The sequence below is a fragment of the Pinus tabuliformis genome, chromosome 7 (assembly GCF_031772625.1).
Source record: "Pinus tabuliformis cultivar Carrire ecotype Pingquan chromosome 7, CPIR1, whole genome shotgun sequence".
In the NCBI taxonomy this organism is placed as follows: Eukaryota; Viridiplantae; Streptophyta; class Pinopsida; order Pinales; family Pinaceae; genus Pinus; species Pinus tabuliformis.
Window position 1 is genome coordinate 315,169,298 of NC_142293.1, and position 16,982 is coordinate 315,186,279.

The 16,982-nt window shown below is 33.1% G+C and overlaps 1 protein-coding gene across 2 annotated transcripts; it reads right to left on the reverse strand.

Annotated features, from left to right (window-relative positions):
* Window positions 1-9,787: 9,787 nt before the first annotated feature.
* Window positions 9,788-16,649, reverse strand: LOC149247183 (putative xyloglucan endotransglucosylase/hydrolase protein 7). Of its 2 annotated transcripts, XM_089455831.1 has the most exons (5): window positions 16,631-16,649; window positions 11,324-11,428; window positions 10,803-10,903; window positions 10,508-10,704; window positions 9,788-10,178 (listed from the first exon to the last, which is right to left on the reverse strand). In XM_089455831.1, the coding sequence occupies exons 2-5, from the start codon at window positions 11,340-11,342 to the stop codon at window positions 9,788-9,790; spliced, it is 708 nt and encodes a 235-aa protein (XP_089311957.1). In that variant the 5' UTR covers window positions 11,343-11,428; window positions 16,631-16,649. The 2 variants fall into 2 exon arrangements, with proteins under 2 accessions (XP_089311957.1, XP_089311956.1); XM_089455830.1 differs by lacking the exon at window positions 16,631-16,649 and having other exon boundaries at window positions 11,324-11,477.
* Between the last annotated feature and the right edge of the window lie 333 nt (window positions 16,650-16,982).

Below are 16,982 nucleotides of genomic sequence, written 5' to 3' on the forward strand. Positions count from 1 at the left end.
GAATAATCTAATAGATGGAACCTTTTTCTCCATATTTTTTGCCAAAGATGGAAGATGGGTGTTATTCAGGTAGATACTGTATTGGTTGCTTTCCTCTGTTTAAGTTCCCCTTTTATCTACACAATTAGTATATCTTTAGGTATTGGCTTAGAAATATAATCCTTTTGTTTTCTCTTTAAAGGTAATGATGAGGGATGGTCTCAAATTCATCATTAAATGGTTTAGTGCTTAGCTCATAGGTTCCTCCTAGAACTAATTTTAGTTTTGTCTTACTTTCTCCTCCAAGTGCAAATGACTCATTCCGTCTCAATCTCTTGTTATTAATGCCAACTTTCTTGTCCTTGTATGATGGGTTTCAATTATTTTCCTCGCGTGTATTGTGAGCTAGGGTTTAGATAGATCATTCCTAGGGTTGATATAAAGGGACTAGATAGTAAATTATACATAATTATGTTATAAGATTTGTATATACAATTGTGTGGAAGCCAAAATACATCCCCTCCACTTTCTTTCAAAACAATTGCATGTAATTATATTTGGACTTATATCTTATTTGCAATATCATGTGTTAATGGCTCATTTGGTTTCTTGGTATGTTCATGGAACTTGTTGTCATGTACATTCCTCTTTCTTATTTCTTTTTTAAATATACTATATGTGGTTTGGGATTTAACATTTATTCTCTAGTGTTTTGTAAATTGTAGTTTCTCTGCCCCTTTGTAAACGTAGTTACATATTTATTTACCATTTCTATTAAATATTTTATATGCATCTGTTAATTCATCTATATGGTTTGAGGGATTGATTCTCCGATTGCTGGTACTTGGCTTGGTTTAAGATTCTAACACACTATCCCCTACAGGTCAAGAAGATAAACATTGGTTTACAGTCGAATTTAATGTTTCAAGTAGTGCCTATTTAGTTTTGTTCTTCTATCATGGTTCCTTAACAAAGACAATTTATTTTCTTCTCTTACTCATGTTTGCATATATTAAGAGATTTCCATGAGTAGGAACTGAATCTTGGTTGTTGATTCCTATCAACTTTTCCTAGGTTCTAACCCTAGTCCCGTTCATTTATACTAACCTTTGTTTCGAAACCTATGGATTCATACAACACATTTTATGTTTCATTTGACTCTATAACAAACATACTACCAAAATATTCAGTCTATTAATGAATCACAACTAGAAATCTCAACAACAAATTCATTCTTCATAGTACACATTACTTAACAATGCTCAACTTAGCAGATAATTCACAAGTTGGTTTTCAAACAAAACAAACCAAGGTAATACTTATTTTTTCCTTATACTTATGAAGTGAACCACAGAAGATGTTGGTAAATAACACTCCATCCAACCAATGAGATCAATCCTCAACACTGCATCTCCCCGTGATCTTACACCACACCCAGAACAATAACCAGTATGAGGTTCGTTTCTACAGTGACTATCTGGTTCCAACCAGACTTAACCAAGGGTTTATATTCTGAGCATCCCAATCTTAGATGGGCTCCACTGGAAAACCAGCTCTAGAGTTTGAATGTGATAATATTTAAAAAACATAGACCTTGTAGTCTCTTCTCCTACTAGTCCACCTCAGGTACTTCATACCCAATTTGTTTTTTTTTTGGAATTTTTTATTTCCAAGGAGAATCTTGGGCTGGTAACCGCCTAACCCATAACTATTCAACTACTTGGGATGTAGGTTACTCTAGCATTGCTTCCCAACATGATATTTTTTAATGGTCCACGCATAAGCATTTTTCAATAACATACACATATATATATATATATATATACCAATGCATAAAACTTACTTTTTAGCCTTCCCAACCTACAAAATAAAACATTATCCTTTCTTTAACAACAATTATTCAGTATTTCTAGAGTTATCAGGGATATTACACCCTTCCAACATTAATCTATGAAGAATAATTCATAATAATTGAATTCAAACATCTTAATCTCATTCATATTCTACAAAATCTCGATGTGTATGCCAACAAAAACATGAAACCTAAATGTGCAAGCTAACAAAAACACCAATTTGTGAAGCTTTCTAAAATAAACCAGAATGACTATGACATGTAAACAATTTAGGAAGACCACGACACCTAAAACATATGTCTAACCACATAGGTGTGAATAATTTATGAAGGCCATGACACCTAAAACACACGTCTCACCACATAGGTCTCAGGAGAGATAATTAACATCACCACGTCACTTAATAAGTATATTAAAACAACTTAAGTTTGTGTCATCTTATATATATATATATATATATATATATATATATATATATATATATATATATATATATATATATATATAATTTATTGAGCCTAGAGGTTCATTGTACAACCCATTATGAGGGGATGTGTAAATTTGTCCAACTATCCATAGTTGGAGTTGACACATGCCTCTTTAGAAGAAAAAAAAAATGTGCTAAATAGAAAATTAATGTCGGGTCTAATTAAAAAAAATGAATATGTTCTAAAGTAATTATAAGTAAAACTTGTACTTTCCAAAAATATTTCAACAAGATATTTAAATAAATTATTTGAAGATCCATGTCAACTAATTTACGTCGATATCAACTTTATATATATATCTATATATAGAAGAAAAAAATTTGTTAAAATACTCTCACACACACACATATATAATTTTATAATATATATATATATATATTATAAAAAAATTTTGTTAAAACATTTATTTGGTCCTATATATACTCTATATGGCATTCAAAAATACAATTTAAACATTGAAAAAATACACATTGTATTTTTCACTCTAAAGAAGTTTGCACATAAATAAATTTGATCCCTCTCTACTCATATTAGATCCGTACTTAAGATGGATATATGCTAGTTTTCATTTAAAAGCTTTTAAATGAGTATATTTTTCCATAAATTTATTGTTGTTTTTAATTAAAATAAGATATCTCCCCAAGCATGATTTCGTAGTTAATGCTTACATCCTATATGTGTAATGTTAGTTTATGAGTTGTTGGTGATGGTTGAGAAATTCTCTCAAACTCTGCTCTTAAATTAGGAATAAGTTAGATCTCACAAACTCTATATTATAGAGTAGTGGTTGAATGTAATGTGTGTGTCTTTATTGATGCATACACCTTTGTGTGAAATATAATGTGTTTTTTTAATCATTATTTCTTAGTATCAGAGCACAAAGTTGGATCTGTGTTTATTTAAACTATTGTGGAGTTTTTTTTGTGATGTGGGGGTTGTCAGGTGATTGAGGAAAACATGTTGCGTTGGAATAAGATTGAGATTTGCTTAGAGATATGAATCAGAGAGAGTCATTGTGCTAAGGTGAAGTGGCTGCAAGCTTAAAGGATTTGAAGAGTTGTTTCTTGTTGTATGGAGTAATGAAAGAGGTATGCATAGTAATGTGTGTGCCATAGCATCTGTTAAAGGTTAAATCTAAAAATTAATATTGTAAACATTTGTTTTTTGTTTTCTAAAAGAAATATGTTTATAATATAGTCTTTAAAAATTTTCCAAAGGGTGTTAGCGGCAGGCTGCTTGGTGACTAGCATGGAGCAACGATAACATTTTTTTAGATTCCTTGAGCTAAGTTTGAAATTATTTCCTTATGCTTTACTTTTGGAGATTGTGAATCCGTTGGTGGAGAAAGCCTTCAGGTAGAAAGAGCATGGATCAAGCACACAAATTTCCTGTGGAGATGATGAAAGAAGTTGTGACGATTTGAGGGCTTGGCGACTCAAATTATCAAATGTCCATCATTTGACCTGAACCATTGTTCCACAACAATAGGTTTGTTGATTATCGTTGTTAAAGAGACCTGCAATTAGAGTACCCTCCTGCATATGAATTGATCCTCCTAGAAATAAAGATATGTATTGAATATGATTATAGATTCTTTGTAACTTGCATTGTGTGTGTTGGAAACTGTAATTCCTCTTGTCTCAGTTGTGACTTTCTATGTAAAGAGTTTTTTCCTATTCTATAGGAGTGGTTTTCCTATTTTGGTGTGTGGTTGAGATATTCTCTCAACCAACAGATTATGTGTCCAAGATAGTTTTCCTATCTTGAGACAATATTCTTGTATATATGTAATATCATATTTCATTAATGTGACATATAGATTCCCTTATGGAATTTTAACATGGTATCAGAGCCTTGAGGGCCTGGCCCCTCCTAGGCTTGGCCCGTCCTGGGCTGAGGAAGCTTGGCCCATCCTAGGCTGAGGGAAATAAGAAAGTGTATTTGTTTTGAGAGTATAATTTTTATGTTTGCAGCATGTATTTTTTTTTGCATTTGTATGTCATATTAGTAAGCAGAGAAGTCCTCTACCTGAAACGTTTGCAGTCTAGGGGGAATCGTTGATCTCATATCTAGTTGCAGGGTGTATCACGTAGCAGGGTGCATCGTAGAGAGAAGCTACATGGGAGCTCCAGGCTTTAACGAGGAAGCAACCATCATATAGAGCCTACATTGGAGAGGCCCAGATAATCCCAATCTTGATTCCTCTATTGCTAAGCCCCGATTTGGAGACCCAAGAGCATGTAGTGATGACTCTTCTAAATCTATCGATCCACGAGGTGAATAAGAGTCGGATTGCATAGGAAGGAGGAATTTTACCCATGATGGAGGTTCTGAGAAGCGGAAACATGGCGGCTAGGGAAAACACCACCACGTCTTTGTTCAGTCTATCTACAGTGGATGAAAACAAGGCACAAGTAAGGCAATTGATGAACAACAGTTGCGGGGTATATAGATTTATTTCTATGTATCACTACATACAAAGTCTGGATCAGAAGAGCAACGGACATCACCAACGAGGAGATGGTTATATGGGAATTATAAAATATAGAACCAGAGAATGACTCAGCATCATTTGATGAGATGGATCTAGACGATGGCTCCGCTCAAGCAATCTGCATAAGGAGGCTAAGATTGCATACTTCTCAAGGATACTGCCTACTAGACTACGTGAGATGGAATAGATAAGTCTACTAATTGAAAAGGGTGTGATTGGTGGAAACATCATCAAAGTCAGTATTAGCTATTTGAATAATCAGGTCTCACAGTGTGCATATCCAGTGCATTGAGGCGTAGCTTGCGAACCTGTTAAGAAGCTGCATTGATCAGCAGCAATGTGCCACATCCAAGCCCATAAGATAAGTTGCAGTATTAGCCATTTTTATTTTATTTTATGAGAAGTAAAAAAAAAACACTATCAACAATCCTTCCACATGGGTGAAGATGAAACCAGCTTTTTCACAACAATGTTGCATACTAGTTTATTTGTTTTTGAATTTTGAGTTTTTTAAGTGAAACATGTTGAGCCTAATCAACTTAACATGTAAATGAAATTGGTTCAAATTGATCACTCTAGCAATTGCTAATCGAAGGTAGAAAGATTCAAGATGAAAGAACTAATTATGATTCTAGAAAAAGTTGGTTGATGCAGCAATAGAAGGACAAACAAGGTAAAATATTGTGTGTTGAAATAAAGCAGACTCATAGTATATGTCACACGTTTTATTTGTAAGAAAGTCTAGGATTTTTTATAGTGGCCTTTCTAATGTATGTACCTGGTAACTCCAAAAGTTGGAGTTGTGTTGTAAGCCTTGTAAGGCATGTGTACCCCCATACAGTTCGTGGTAATCTTAAAACCACTTTGTATTTGCAGTGTCAGTTTTTGGTAATCCAGAAACCACATGTAAGACTGAAGTGGGATAGAGATTCATGTTGGCATGGTTTATGGTTAGCCGACAAGACCCTTGACCTTGTTGAGTCGGGTTTTTGGTGAGCCTTAGTGGTTGGAGTGCCCTAGTGGCAGGTTTGTAGCTCAGAGTGGCCGGAGTGCCCTAGTGGCAAGGTTTTTGCCCAAAGTGGCTGAGTGCCTTCGTGGCTGTGTTGAGCCTTGGTGGCTGAGTTGAGCCCTGGTGGTTGTGAGCCCTTGGTGGCATGGTTGTGGGTAATCCGATAAAACCCATGATGATGATGGGGGGGGATTTACAGGTAGAGGGACATTTATGCAGTTATAATGGTTGACATAACCATGTATGCGAAGGGTATCCTAGTACACTGGCGGTTGCAGCGGTTGGAACCCATGCATTCCGGTAAAGGGTTGCTCCTTTATATGGACATCAACATATTCTTTTATGTTTGACCACAACTAGATCTTGCATATTGATATCGAGACAAGTAGTCATTAAGAGGGAGCATTGGAAACTATAATTCCACTTGTCTCAGTTGTGACTTTCTATGTAAAGAGTTTGTTCCTATTCTATAGGAGTGGTTTCCCTAGTTTGGTGTGTGGTTGAGATTTTCTCTCAAACAATAGATTGTGTGTCCAAGATAGTTTTTCTATCTTGAGATAATATTCCTCTATATATGTAATATCATATTTCATTAATGCGACACATAAATTCCCTTATAGAATTTTAACAGTGTGTTGTTTTGTCTGCATAAAGGAGTTGAAGCATTTTTACTTTTAAAGGGGAAACTCATTTTTTTAAAGGTATTTTCTATCTCGTTCTGAATTTATTCTTTAATCATGGAATTCATGGCTTTAGAAAATTTAGTGGTCTAAACTTCCCCTCATGGAAATTGAAAATACAAATACAATTAATCAAGAAAAAATTGTGGGGAATAGTAAAGGGTACATAAGTGGCGCTTACATATGCCAAACAATTACTTGAATGGAAAAGTAGAGATGAAAAAGCTAAGTCCATTATCAAACTTGCTCTTTCAGATTCACAGTTACATCATGTAGATCTCACTAAACCATCTAAAGAAATATGGGAACACTTGATTCAATTGTTTGGTGCAAAAGCTACAAATGCAAAATTTTCCATAAAATTGCAGTTATTTAAACTAAAAATGAATGAAGAGACATCTATGTCCAGTCATGTAAATAATTTAATGTCTCTTATAAGACAATTATCTAAAGAAGACACTAAGGTGGAAGACAAAGATGCAAAAGTCATCTTATTAAATAATTTACCTTCAAGTTATAGTAATGTTGTCTTCACTTTGAGTCAAATGTCTTCACAAAAATTGGATGAGACAATTGCAGCACTTTTGGCAGAGGAAAAGAGACTAAAACCAAAGGATACAGAAGGAAATTCTCAAATATAAAATGCATTATTTTCAAAGACAAGGATGAGAAAGAAAAATGCAAATAAAAGTGAACTTGAATGCTACTACTACAGGAAAATTGGGCATACAACGTGGAATTGCAAAGATCGTGCCAGTGATCTGTTAAAAGGGAAGGTAAAAGAATCAGCGAACATAGCCACAGATGAATATTCATTGAATTCTGATGATGAATTCAATGAAGAATTTGAACCTCTCAAACTCTTTTAGAACAACTACAGTTCAGTGAAAAGGCTCAACATGGATGGTTGTCGAGATAGTATGGCAATTGTGGATCTAGGGAAGGATCCCTCATTGTTGAAGATGTGAGAGTGCTCTTCTAATGAGGTTATATGACGGCTTGGGACAATGTTCAGTAATTCACTTCGGGAGGTCCTTGATTTTGGATTTTGGGAGTCGAACTCCCAAATCTAATTTTCGAGCTACACCTTTACGAGGGTTATGAGGCAACTTGATGGAGCACATGTTGGTGTGGAAGTTGTATACCATTTAAAGAATGATTATGTATTTTGTTTATGGGTGGTTTCAATAAGTTTATGTAACGTAAACATTAAGAGGCACATGTTGGTGTGGAAGTTGTATACCATTTAAAGAATGATTATGTATTTTGTTTATGGGTGGTTTCAATAAGTTTATGTAATGTAAGCATTAAGAGGGGCACTTCAGTTAATGCTTACATCCTATATCTGTAATGTAATGTTAGTGAATGAGTTGTTGGTGATGGTTGAGAAATTCTATCAACCTCTCCTTCTAAATTAGGAATAAGTTAGATCTCACAAACTCTATATTATAGAGCAATGGTTAAATGTAATTTGTATGTGTGTTGACCTATACACCTTAATCATTATATTATTATAAAAAAAATTGATTAAAACTTTTATTTAATAAATATGATCCTTGTTAGATCTGTACTTAAAATTAATTTATATTAATTTCATTTAAAATCTTTTAAATAAATACATTTTTCAGTATTATTTTTAATTAAAATAATTTAAAATAAAATATCTCCCAACCATAATCCCCTAACTACACAAAATCAGTAACATTGTTGTTTTTTTTTAATCTAAACAGCCAAAATAAATTACCATTAACCTAACAAATATTAATAAAAATGATTCCGTGGCTACACAAAATCCGTAACATTATTTGTTTTTTTTTTCTATCTAACCAACCAAGATGAATGACCATTAACATAACAAATATTAATAAAATAATTTAAGATAAGATATCTCCGCAACCATATTTCCCTAACTACACAAAATCCTTAGCATTGTTTGTTTTTTTCCATCTATGCAACCGGGATGAATTATCATTAACACAACAAACATTACAGGTCATCCATATAATAAATGAGTTACGAAAGGAGTACTCATATATTAAATGATTTACAAAGGGAGTTCAAGAATTGTGAAGAGGACGTAACCTAGATTCATCGCATAGTATTCTCTACAGGAATTACACAATTTATAATATTAGTTTTTTTTGTAAGCTTCGGTAGAACTTACTCTTTTTACAACTTCCGCAGATTCGGGTGGGAGTGTGAAAACCATCCGCCCCACGGGTGGGAGTGTGAAAACCATCCGCCCCAGCCATTACATCATACACATCATGTGCCAAAATATTATGTGTATTTTTGATTGAGATGGGATTTGATCCCCGACCTCTATGCCTCCATTATTCCGCGTTACCACAAAACCAAACAACATTCATTAATTTATAATACTAGTTCAATCACTTTTTGAAATGGTTTTTTTTATAAGTGTAGTTCAACCTGTTTTTTTAATATTTGTTATTGTATCTTTTTTAAAACTATTTTTTAAATCATCGCAATATTGATGGCTTGGAATCAATTTATTTTGACTATGGTTTTATGATTTAAAAACATAAAAATAATAATGGAGAATGAGGAAAAAAAAATAATAATGGAGAATGAGGAAAAAAATATATAGAGAGAAAACAATTTATTATCAATTTGATATTAATAAAGAATAATATCTATTTACTATTTACAGAAATAAAGAATAATATCTACTTATTATTTACAGAAATCAAAATAGATAATGACATTTTCATAAAATGAGATTCATTTAAACAAGTGAAAAAAAAAAACAATATAAAATGAGACTCATTCAAATAAGTGAAAAAAAAGACAATATACTTGATAGTCTATATCACATGATTACATTTATCAAACAGATTTATTACTTATGAAATGAAAAGAAATGATATTTTAAGTTCTAAAACGAAATGGTATTTTAAGTTTTACTAGATTAAAAATAGTTTATAAGACTTTAATTCCCTATTTTTAATTTTTTACAATTCAATCTTTTTCAAATTTAAATTGATAATAAACTGGCCCAACCTTCTAATAATCTCTTCGCTAAAATAACAATTTCAAACTTATCTTTTACCTTCTACCTTCTATATATACTTGATACATCCCGTTAACATGATATATATAATAATAGTAATCACTAACTACGTTGTTGTTAGAGTTGACCGCATATGTTCGGGACCTCTGGTTTCTTACTCATGGGCTGAAAACATCTTAGAGTGAGGATAATCCATTATGACCTTGCATAAGTTTTGTTTTGCCTCTGTTTATTGACGTTAATAAGGGAATGATCAGATGCCAACAGTGCACTCTGTGGGTGGCACCGGATATCTGGACCTGTCTGTACAGTAATCGTAAATCATGTAATTCTTCCTCACCCATTTGTACTGTCTTGCTTGATGTGGGCTTAGATTCCTGTAACTCGGACCTTCCCACCAATTGTTGGGATTGGACGCGCAGCTCGGGTTGGCTGGTAACTCGCAAGCATCGATGTCAAAATCCGTGTAGGAGGTCACGAATGGTGCCTTGCTCCAGTCGATTTTGTCCAGTCCTCCTCTCGTTGCCCAACTATCGCCATCCCAGAGGGTAGAGAAGATCGCCATCCTCTGATTACTAGGGTATTGTACGCCTTTGGCTTCATTGTTCTTGTAAACCCTAATGGGGATGTCATCCACAGAAAATCTGCATTGCCCATGAATAAATCCCATTTCAAGATTGAGCATTTTTATGTAGATTGCACATTTCTAGCTCCGGAATTTGATGGTGAGGAGCAAAGGTTAAACAATTAGTTGGGCCATAACTAATCTTATCAGTGTTAATAGTGAATTCAAACAATTTATTTCACTCTTAATCATTAAATTTCAAAATATTTTAGAAATCTACAATTTATATAATCTCAACCATAAAAATCTATACAATTACATTCTCAAACCTAAAAAGCTATAAAATTAGATTCTAATAAAATTGATTTTCTTAAATAATCTCACAATTAGACAGACATCAATGCTTACATAATCTGGTAATGGTTCCATAAAATAGAATATTTGTGAAAGTCTGATGAAGGGTCGAACCAGAGATCCACTCTCTGCTCTCGGCCACCATTCCCTTGAGTAAAGAGATTTGTCTGTACTGTATAAGGCTGGCCTGATGTGTTCCCCAAAAACTCGAAGTCCACTTCATCTCGCACATCATTCCTGTCAGAGCTCATCTGCATGTATTTGAGATTTGGATCAGTCTACGCAGATTACTTAACCCAATTCTTGTTTGTTGAGATTAAGGGTATTCGATATTTAAGATCATACGTACATAAAAAGCAGTGACTGTGCCTGCAGAATCACCTGGGACGAGTTTGATTTTCATGCTCACAACCCCGAACATGTACTCATGCCTTGATGCAAATCCTGCGCCTGCACAACCATATGAAACTTGCATGGATTGATATTTTCTTGGAAGGCTAGAAATCAAACATCTCATGGATGTATTGCAGTAATAATTAGTAATTGGTCATCCTATCTAGATTATCTAGATTGGAATAACTAGTGACCTATCTAGATTGTAAATTTTGGGAATGATCGTAAAAAAATTGACCAAATTCTTTGGAATTCTTGAATATTCAAAATCTCCAATATTGAAAAACTAGAAATCAAGTATCTCATAAAATATAATTATAAATTAATATGAATAACTAATAATTACTCATCTTATAAATTGATTTAACGAAATAATTATAGATAATTAAATCTAAAAAATGAAATTAAAAAAAAAACTTTTACACTTTGAAATATTTTCAAATCTACAATCAAATTAACTTCAACCAAAATAGCGACCTGAATTACGATCCAACATTAACTCAATTGAATTATCCTTCCTAGTCCTCACATGGTCATCTCCCCAAGTGACTTTAAACCCCCCTGAAAACGATACCGGTCGTGCTGAGACTGATGTTAAGCAAATACCAAATATAATAACAAGGAAAACCATTCTTTCTGCAACAATTCTACACCAGAAGTCTCTTCAATTCCTGTACCAGATGTCTCTTGTTTCTTGAGATTTTATAGAAATATTTTGACTCGATTCTGGATGAGAGGGCCAAGTCCAGGTCAATGCCGATCCAGATATGCTCCGCAATACCATGCACTTCTAAATTGCACGACATGGTTCACGCCACCTCTGGTACCCTTCTTCTTCGCAACACATTCAGACGGTCTGCATGCACATCAAATTATGGTGATATCCATAATTTGGTAGAACGACTTCTCCCAAGCTTATCAAACTTTTATGAAGCTGGGTCAAGATATAGATTTTAGTTGGTCTGAGTGGAGTTTAGTTTTTATAAAATTTGATGAGAAGTTTTAATTCTCGATGAAAATTATTATATTTTTAAAAGCCTCAATCATCATGATAGGCATTTATTATCAATTTTTTTCTATCAAACTTAGGTTTACAAACAAAAAAATATTTAAGTTTGGTTTTATTTTGAATTTATTTGTACTTAAAATGTGAAAATTTTATTTATTTATTCAAAATGTGTATTTAAAAATATATTTTAAATAATGAAAATAATCATAATAATAATCCAATTATATATAAAAATAATTATTTTAAAATTTAATGAATTAAATTAATAAATAAATGCTAAAGTACATTTTATAATAAAATTATAAAACAATTTCTTCATGAAATTGATAGAGATGTTTACAAGGGTAAAAGAATATTTTAAATATACATATTAGCATAGATTTATCTTGTACTGATCTAATACTAAATTTTCTATAGTTTAAATTTTTTTTATTAATATATTTTAAGGTATACGTCAATATTAATTGGTATTAAAATATTTATTGATAACTTATATTGAATATTTTATTATATAAAATATTAAAATATATTAATTTGTTTTCAAGTTCATATAGATATAAATTAGTTAACAGATCTTTAAAGATTTTATTTAAATCTATTGTTGAAAAAGTATAAGGTTTAAACATCTTACTCCTACATTTTCTTTTTACTTTTAATTAATTTCTACATTTAATATTTTATTATATAAAATATTTTATTTTAATAAAAAAATTTCAAGCTCATATTGATATAAATTAATTAACATAGATCTTCAAAGCTTTTATTTAAATCTATTGTTAAAATATTTTTGAAAAAGTACAAGGTTTAAACATTTTACTCGTACAATTTTTTAACCTCTAATTAATTTACAACAAATGCATTTTCTTAGTATAAGCGACATTGTTTTTCTATTTAGAATATAATTTATTTTTTTTTTTTTTTAAATGGGCATGTGTCAACTCAACCAAGAGAAGGTCAAACTTACACATCCCTTCATACTGATTTGTAGAATAAACCTCTCGGCTCCAAAAAAACCTTTCAACCTAAATTTAAATTTTTTATTTATTTATTTATTAAAAAAAAAATCCAAATTCAAATTATTAATCCTTTAAAAAAATATAAATATATATATATATAAACAAATTAAGCTATTACTATATTTTTTAATTACAATAAATATAATTTTTAAGAGAGAAATGTTCTTATTAACTATTTGTGTTTAAGGTGTTGTGAAAAGAGTTTTAATAACAGTTATGAAGATGATTGATGTATATTAAAATTTATATAGTTTATCAAATTTGGAAAAATGTAAAAGATGAATTAAAATAAGTTTTTGGGTCATTGAAATAAAACATTATATATATATATATATCATTTTGAATAACATGAATTTGTTTATGTATTTAAAATATTATATTTATTTATATATTTAAAAATTATTTTTATTTCTGATGGGGTGAGATCACGGTAGCACGTGGAGCGCCTCTTATGTGTGAAAATAAGTGGATATGATGAGAAAAGTGGGTCTTTTGGTCCCTTCACATTTTCACATGTACTGGGAGAGGTACCAACTTAATGTCAGCTGTTTGTGCGAGCAATTATTCAACATCTGTGTGTGGGGGTGGCAAGTGTTAAGGCAACATGCGATGAATGCACCACGCATTCGGATATGGTGTTGGGAGTTGTGGTGGTTGTTGAGAAGAAGGGGGAAGCGCCAGAGGTTGATGCTCATTGGAAACGAAGTGTGGTTGCTAGATGTGGAAATATACAGGGGTAGTGGGCTTGTTTGGTCCTTGTGGCTAGGAATCTTGGTTATTGGTGGCAGAAGAAAAGATTGGGTGCAAAAGAAAAACTCCTCACAGTCTCGAGGTAACATGTTCCGCCTCGTTCTCACTGGGTGGTGGAGCTCGTCAGTAAGAAAACCCCACAACCAGAGGAGGACACCCAAGTTCCCCTGCTCTAATAGTGATTTCTACTGTGACGGGGCTTGGTGGGTTCGCCTATGGTTTCTAGCTGTCAAATTTGGTAGGTGATGGTCGATTTTGTGCTCGTCTCGGGGCGGAAACAGCTCCCCTATCCCTGGGTGGCACTCCATCATTGGTGGTATTTTGGAAGGTGGATGTGTAAGGATATCTGGTGGGGGTGGTCCTTCGTGGTAGAAGGAGCCATCTTAGTGAATTCGTGTTATTCTCTGTGGTGTTGTTGGGGTCTTTTGTTTGCGGGAAGTGGTCCTTTGGGTGGAAATTCTGGTGTTTGGTGCTTTTTCAAGGCATGCCTCCATCGTGGGAAGCCATGAAACTGTCGGTGTGAAGGGGCTCCTCTTCCTCCCCTGCTTCCCTTGCTTCTGAAGGGGTGACAAACCAGGCTCTGGTCATAATGACAACATGTCGGATGGCAAAACGGTTGGGCGAGCACAGAAAGGAAATGTAGGTGTGAGAGGAGTCTGCGAAGGTGGTAAGCGGGGGGTGAGCAGAGGTGAAGGGTCACACGGTTGTGGGTAGACTCGCACGGGTGGTGGCACCTATGGGGGCAGGGCGAAGCATGGGTCGGTTGCACCAAAGGCTTAAGAGGGGCAAGGTCTCCAACAATGCTTCCTAGAAAACTTTCGCGCTCTCTTTGCCAGTTTGATGGACAGGGTGGATGCAGCAGAACGAGTTTAGTGAGAGGAACATGTGGTGTAGATGGCCTCTCTAGAGCGATTGCATTACTTTCAAAGTCAACTTCAAGAAAGATTGGTTGTGGTTTGGCGGGGGCAAAACCAACTCACGGATAAAGTAGAAAAGTTGAAGACATCGATGGCACACTATGAAGGACACATTTAGTGTGACTTCTACCCTTCTCTACCTCTTGGAACAGCCCCAGACAACCCTACATCCATTACGTCAGACGACTAGTATGATTTCTGGTGTTTTTTACGTTTTCACTATGTTTTTGCCTCTAGCCCAATCGTTTATGGATAATGTCCTTAGCTACTTTTTTGTATTTTTTCATATGGGGAACTTTTTGGTCAACAAACCCGGTCGAGGTAAGTCCACCTGTTTTGAGATAGACTCGATGTATTTATTTTTCTAACATTAATAAAATATTGACTTAAAAAAATTAAAAACATATTTTAAATAATAATAAAAAATAGTAATAATAAAACTATATATAAAATTAACTATTTTAAAATTTAATAAATTAGTTATAAAGTACATTTTATAATAAATTAATAAATTAATTAAAAAGTACATTTTATAATAAATTTATAAAGCAATTTCCAATGTCCTTATGAAATTGATAGGGATGTTTACAAGGCAAAAGGACATTTTAGGTCCACATAGTTGATATGAATGTTTACATAGGTAAAACGACCTTTTAGGCCCAGTGTCTTATTTCATTTTTTTAAATGAAAAAACAAAAAATCCTTTTTTGTATTGATTGAAAAAACAAATTTAAATAATAATATAAAAATTAAATTAATATTATTATTCATTTAAAATTAAATATATATATATATATATATAAACCAAGTAAGTGATTATTACTTTTCTAATAAAAGTTGATAACAGAAGTTTGTAAGAGTGAAATGTCCTTATTAAATATAAGTTCTTAAGGTTAATATAGAAAGTTTTAATAATGGTTATGAATATGGGTTTATTAATTATATGTTATGAGTAATGAAATGGGATTTGTAAAATCGTGTAGCGATTAGGGTTTTGTTTTAGTTAGCCGATCTTTTCTTTGTTGAGTTAATTTTTTTTATAGATTTTCACATCTTACTGAATGGTAAATTTTAGTGATTTAGCAAAGAAGACAACATCTCGCGAAGAAGTGGAAAATGGTACGGTAGCTTTTTCTTCTCAGGGAGCTCAAGCCAAGGTTTTTTATAGTGTTGTGTTGAAGTCAAAAATTTCTCTTTCGGTAGTTCATGAAATTCCTTCTTTTAATGTGCCCTTGGAGAATAAAGCTTTGAGTCGTGTAGAATATTTTTCAATTCTAGGCTTGATCTATAGATTTAGTGGGTTTTGGCCATGGTTGATTGACCTACATAAGTGGATATGTGATTCATGGAAACCCTTATTGACTAACAAGTTGAATATTTACCCTTTGGCTTGGGTTTTTTTGTTGTTGTATTTAATAACCTTGAGGGTTAGAAGATTATTTGGGATTATGGGCCATGGTTCTGGGGTAGTTCTAGTCTCTTCATTAAGCCCTAGACTCCTTCTTTCTCTCCAGTTAAGACAAGAATCTTCTTGGCTCTAGTTTGATAAGGCTTTTGAACTTTCCCCTACATCTTTAGAATCTTCCTTCATTAACTTCTATTGGGAATGCAATAGGAAAATTTTACCACAGTATCTCAAAATTTGATCATTTCCCTAAGAAGAATTATGCTCGAATATGCATGGAGCTAGATTTTAATAAAGGTTTTCCTGCCAAAATAAATATAATGGCTCAAGATTATGTATGGGTTCAGAAGATTTATTGTGAAAATGTTGCATTTTGATGCCAAGTGTGTTATGAAATAGGGCATGTAATCAAGAATTTCCCCAAACAATTACAAAATAATAAAATCTGGAAAAAAACTAGAGGCCAAATGGTAGAAAGGTGCTTAGATAGAACATTACACTGTATTCAAAGAAGAAGAGACTCAGGTCAAGGAGAAAGCGACAAAAAGTCAAGAATAATTGCATGTTAAAGACGATTCATTAAAGGATGCAAAAGACATTCAAGAATAAATGAATGTAAAATGGATCCACTGAATGCAAATACAAAGGGAGGCTCATTCCCATAAAACCCTTGCTATTTTTGGACACTCCATGAAATTCTTAGGAAACAAGATTGGGAAAGCAATCTCATGAGTTGATCAGGAAAATGGGAAAAGTGGCAAAGACAACAAGAATCACCCATAGAAGGTTGATTCCTTGGATTTAGCACAAAATACGGGATGGATTTATGTTGGAAAAAAAGGTAAAAACATCTCACCAAGGAAAACAAGAAGTCAATCGAAGTTAAATGAATAAGAAATGAAAAATGGGATGTAAATGTATTTGGATCTTGGGAGTATTTTGGAAAGTATTTAGCTATAAACAGAATATTTTTTTTGTATTATGGATAACTCCCTTTAGGGTTTCGGTTGATCCATCATGCTCAATCTCAAACCCACAA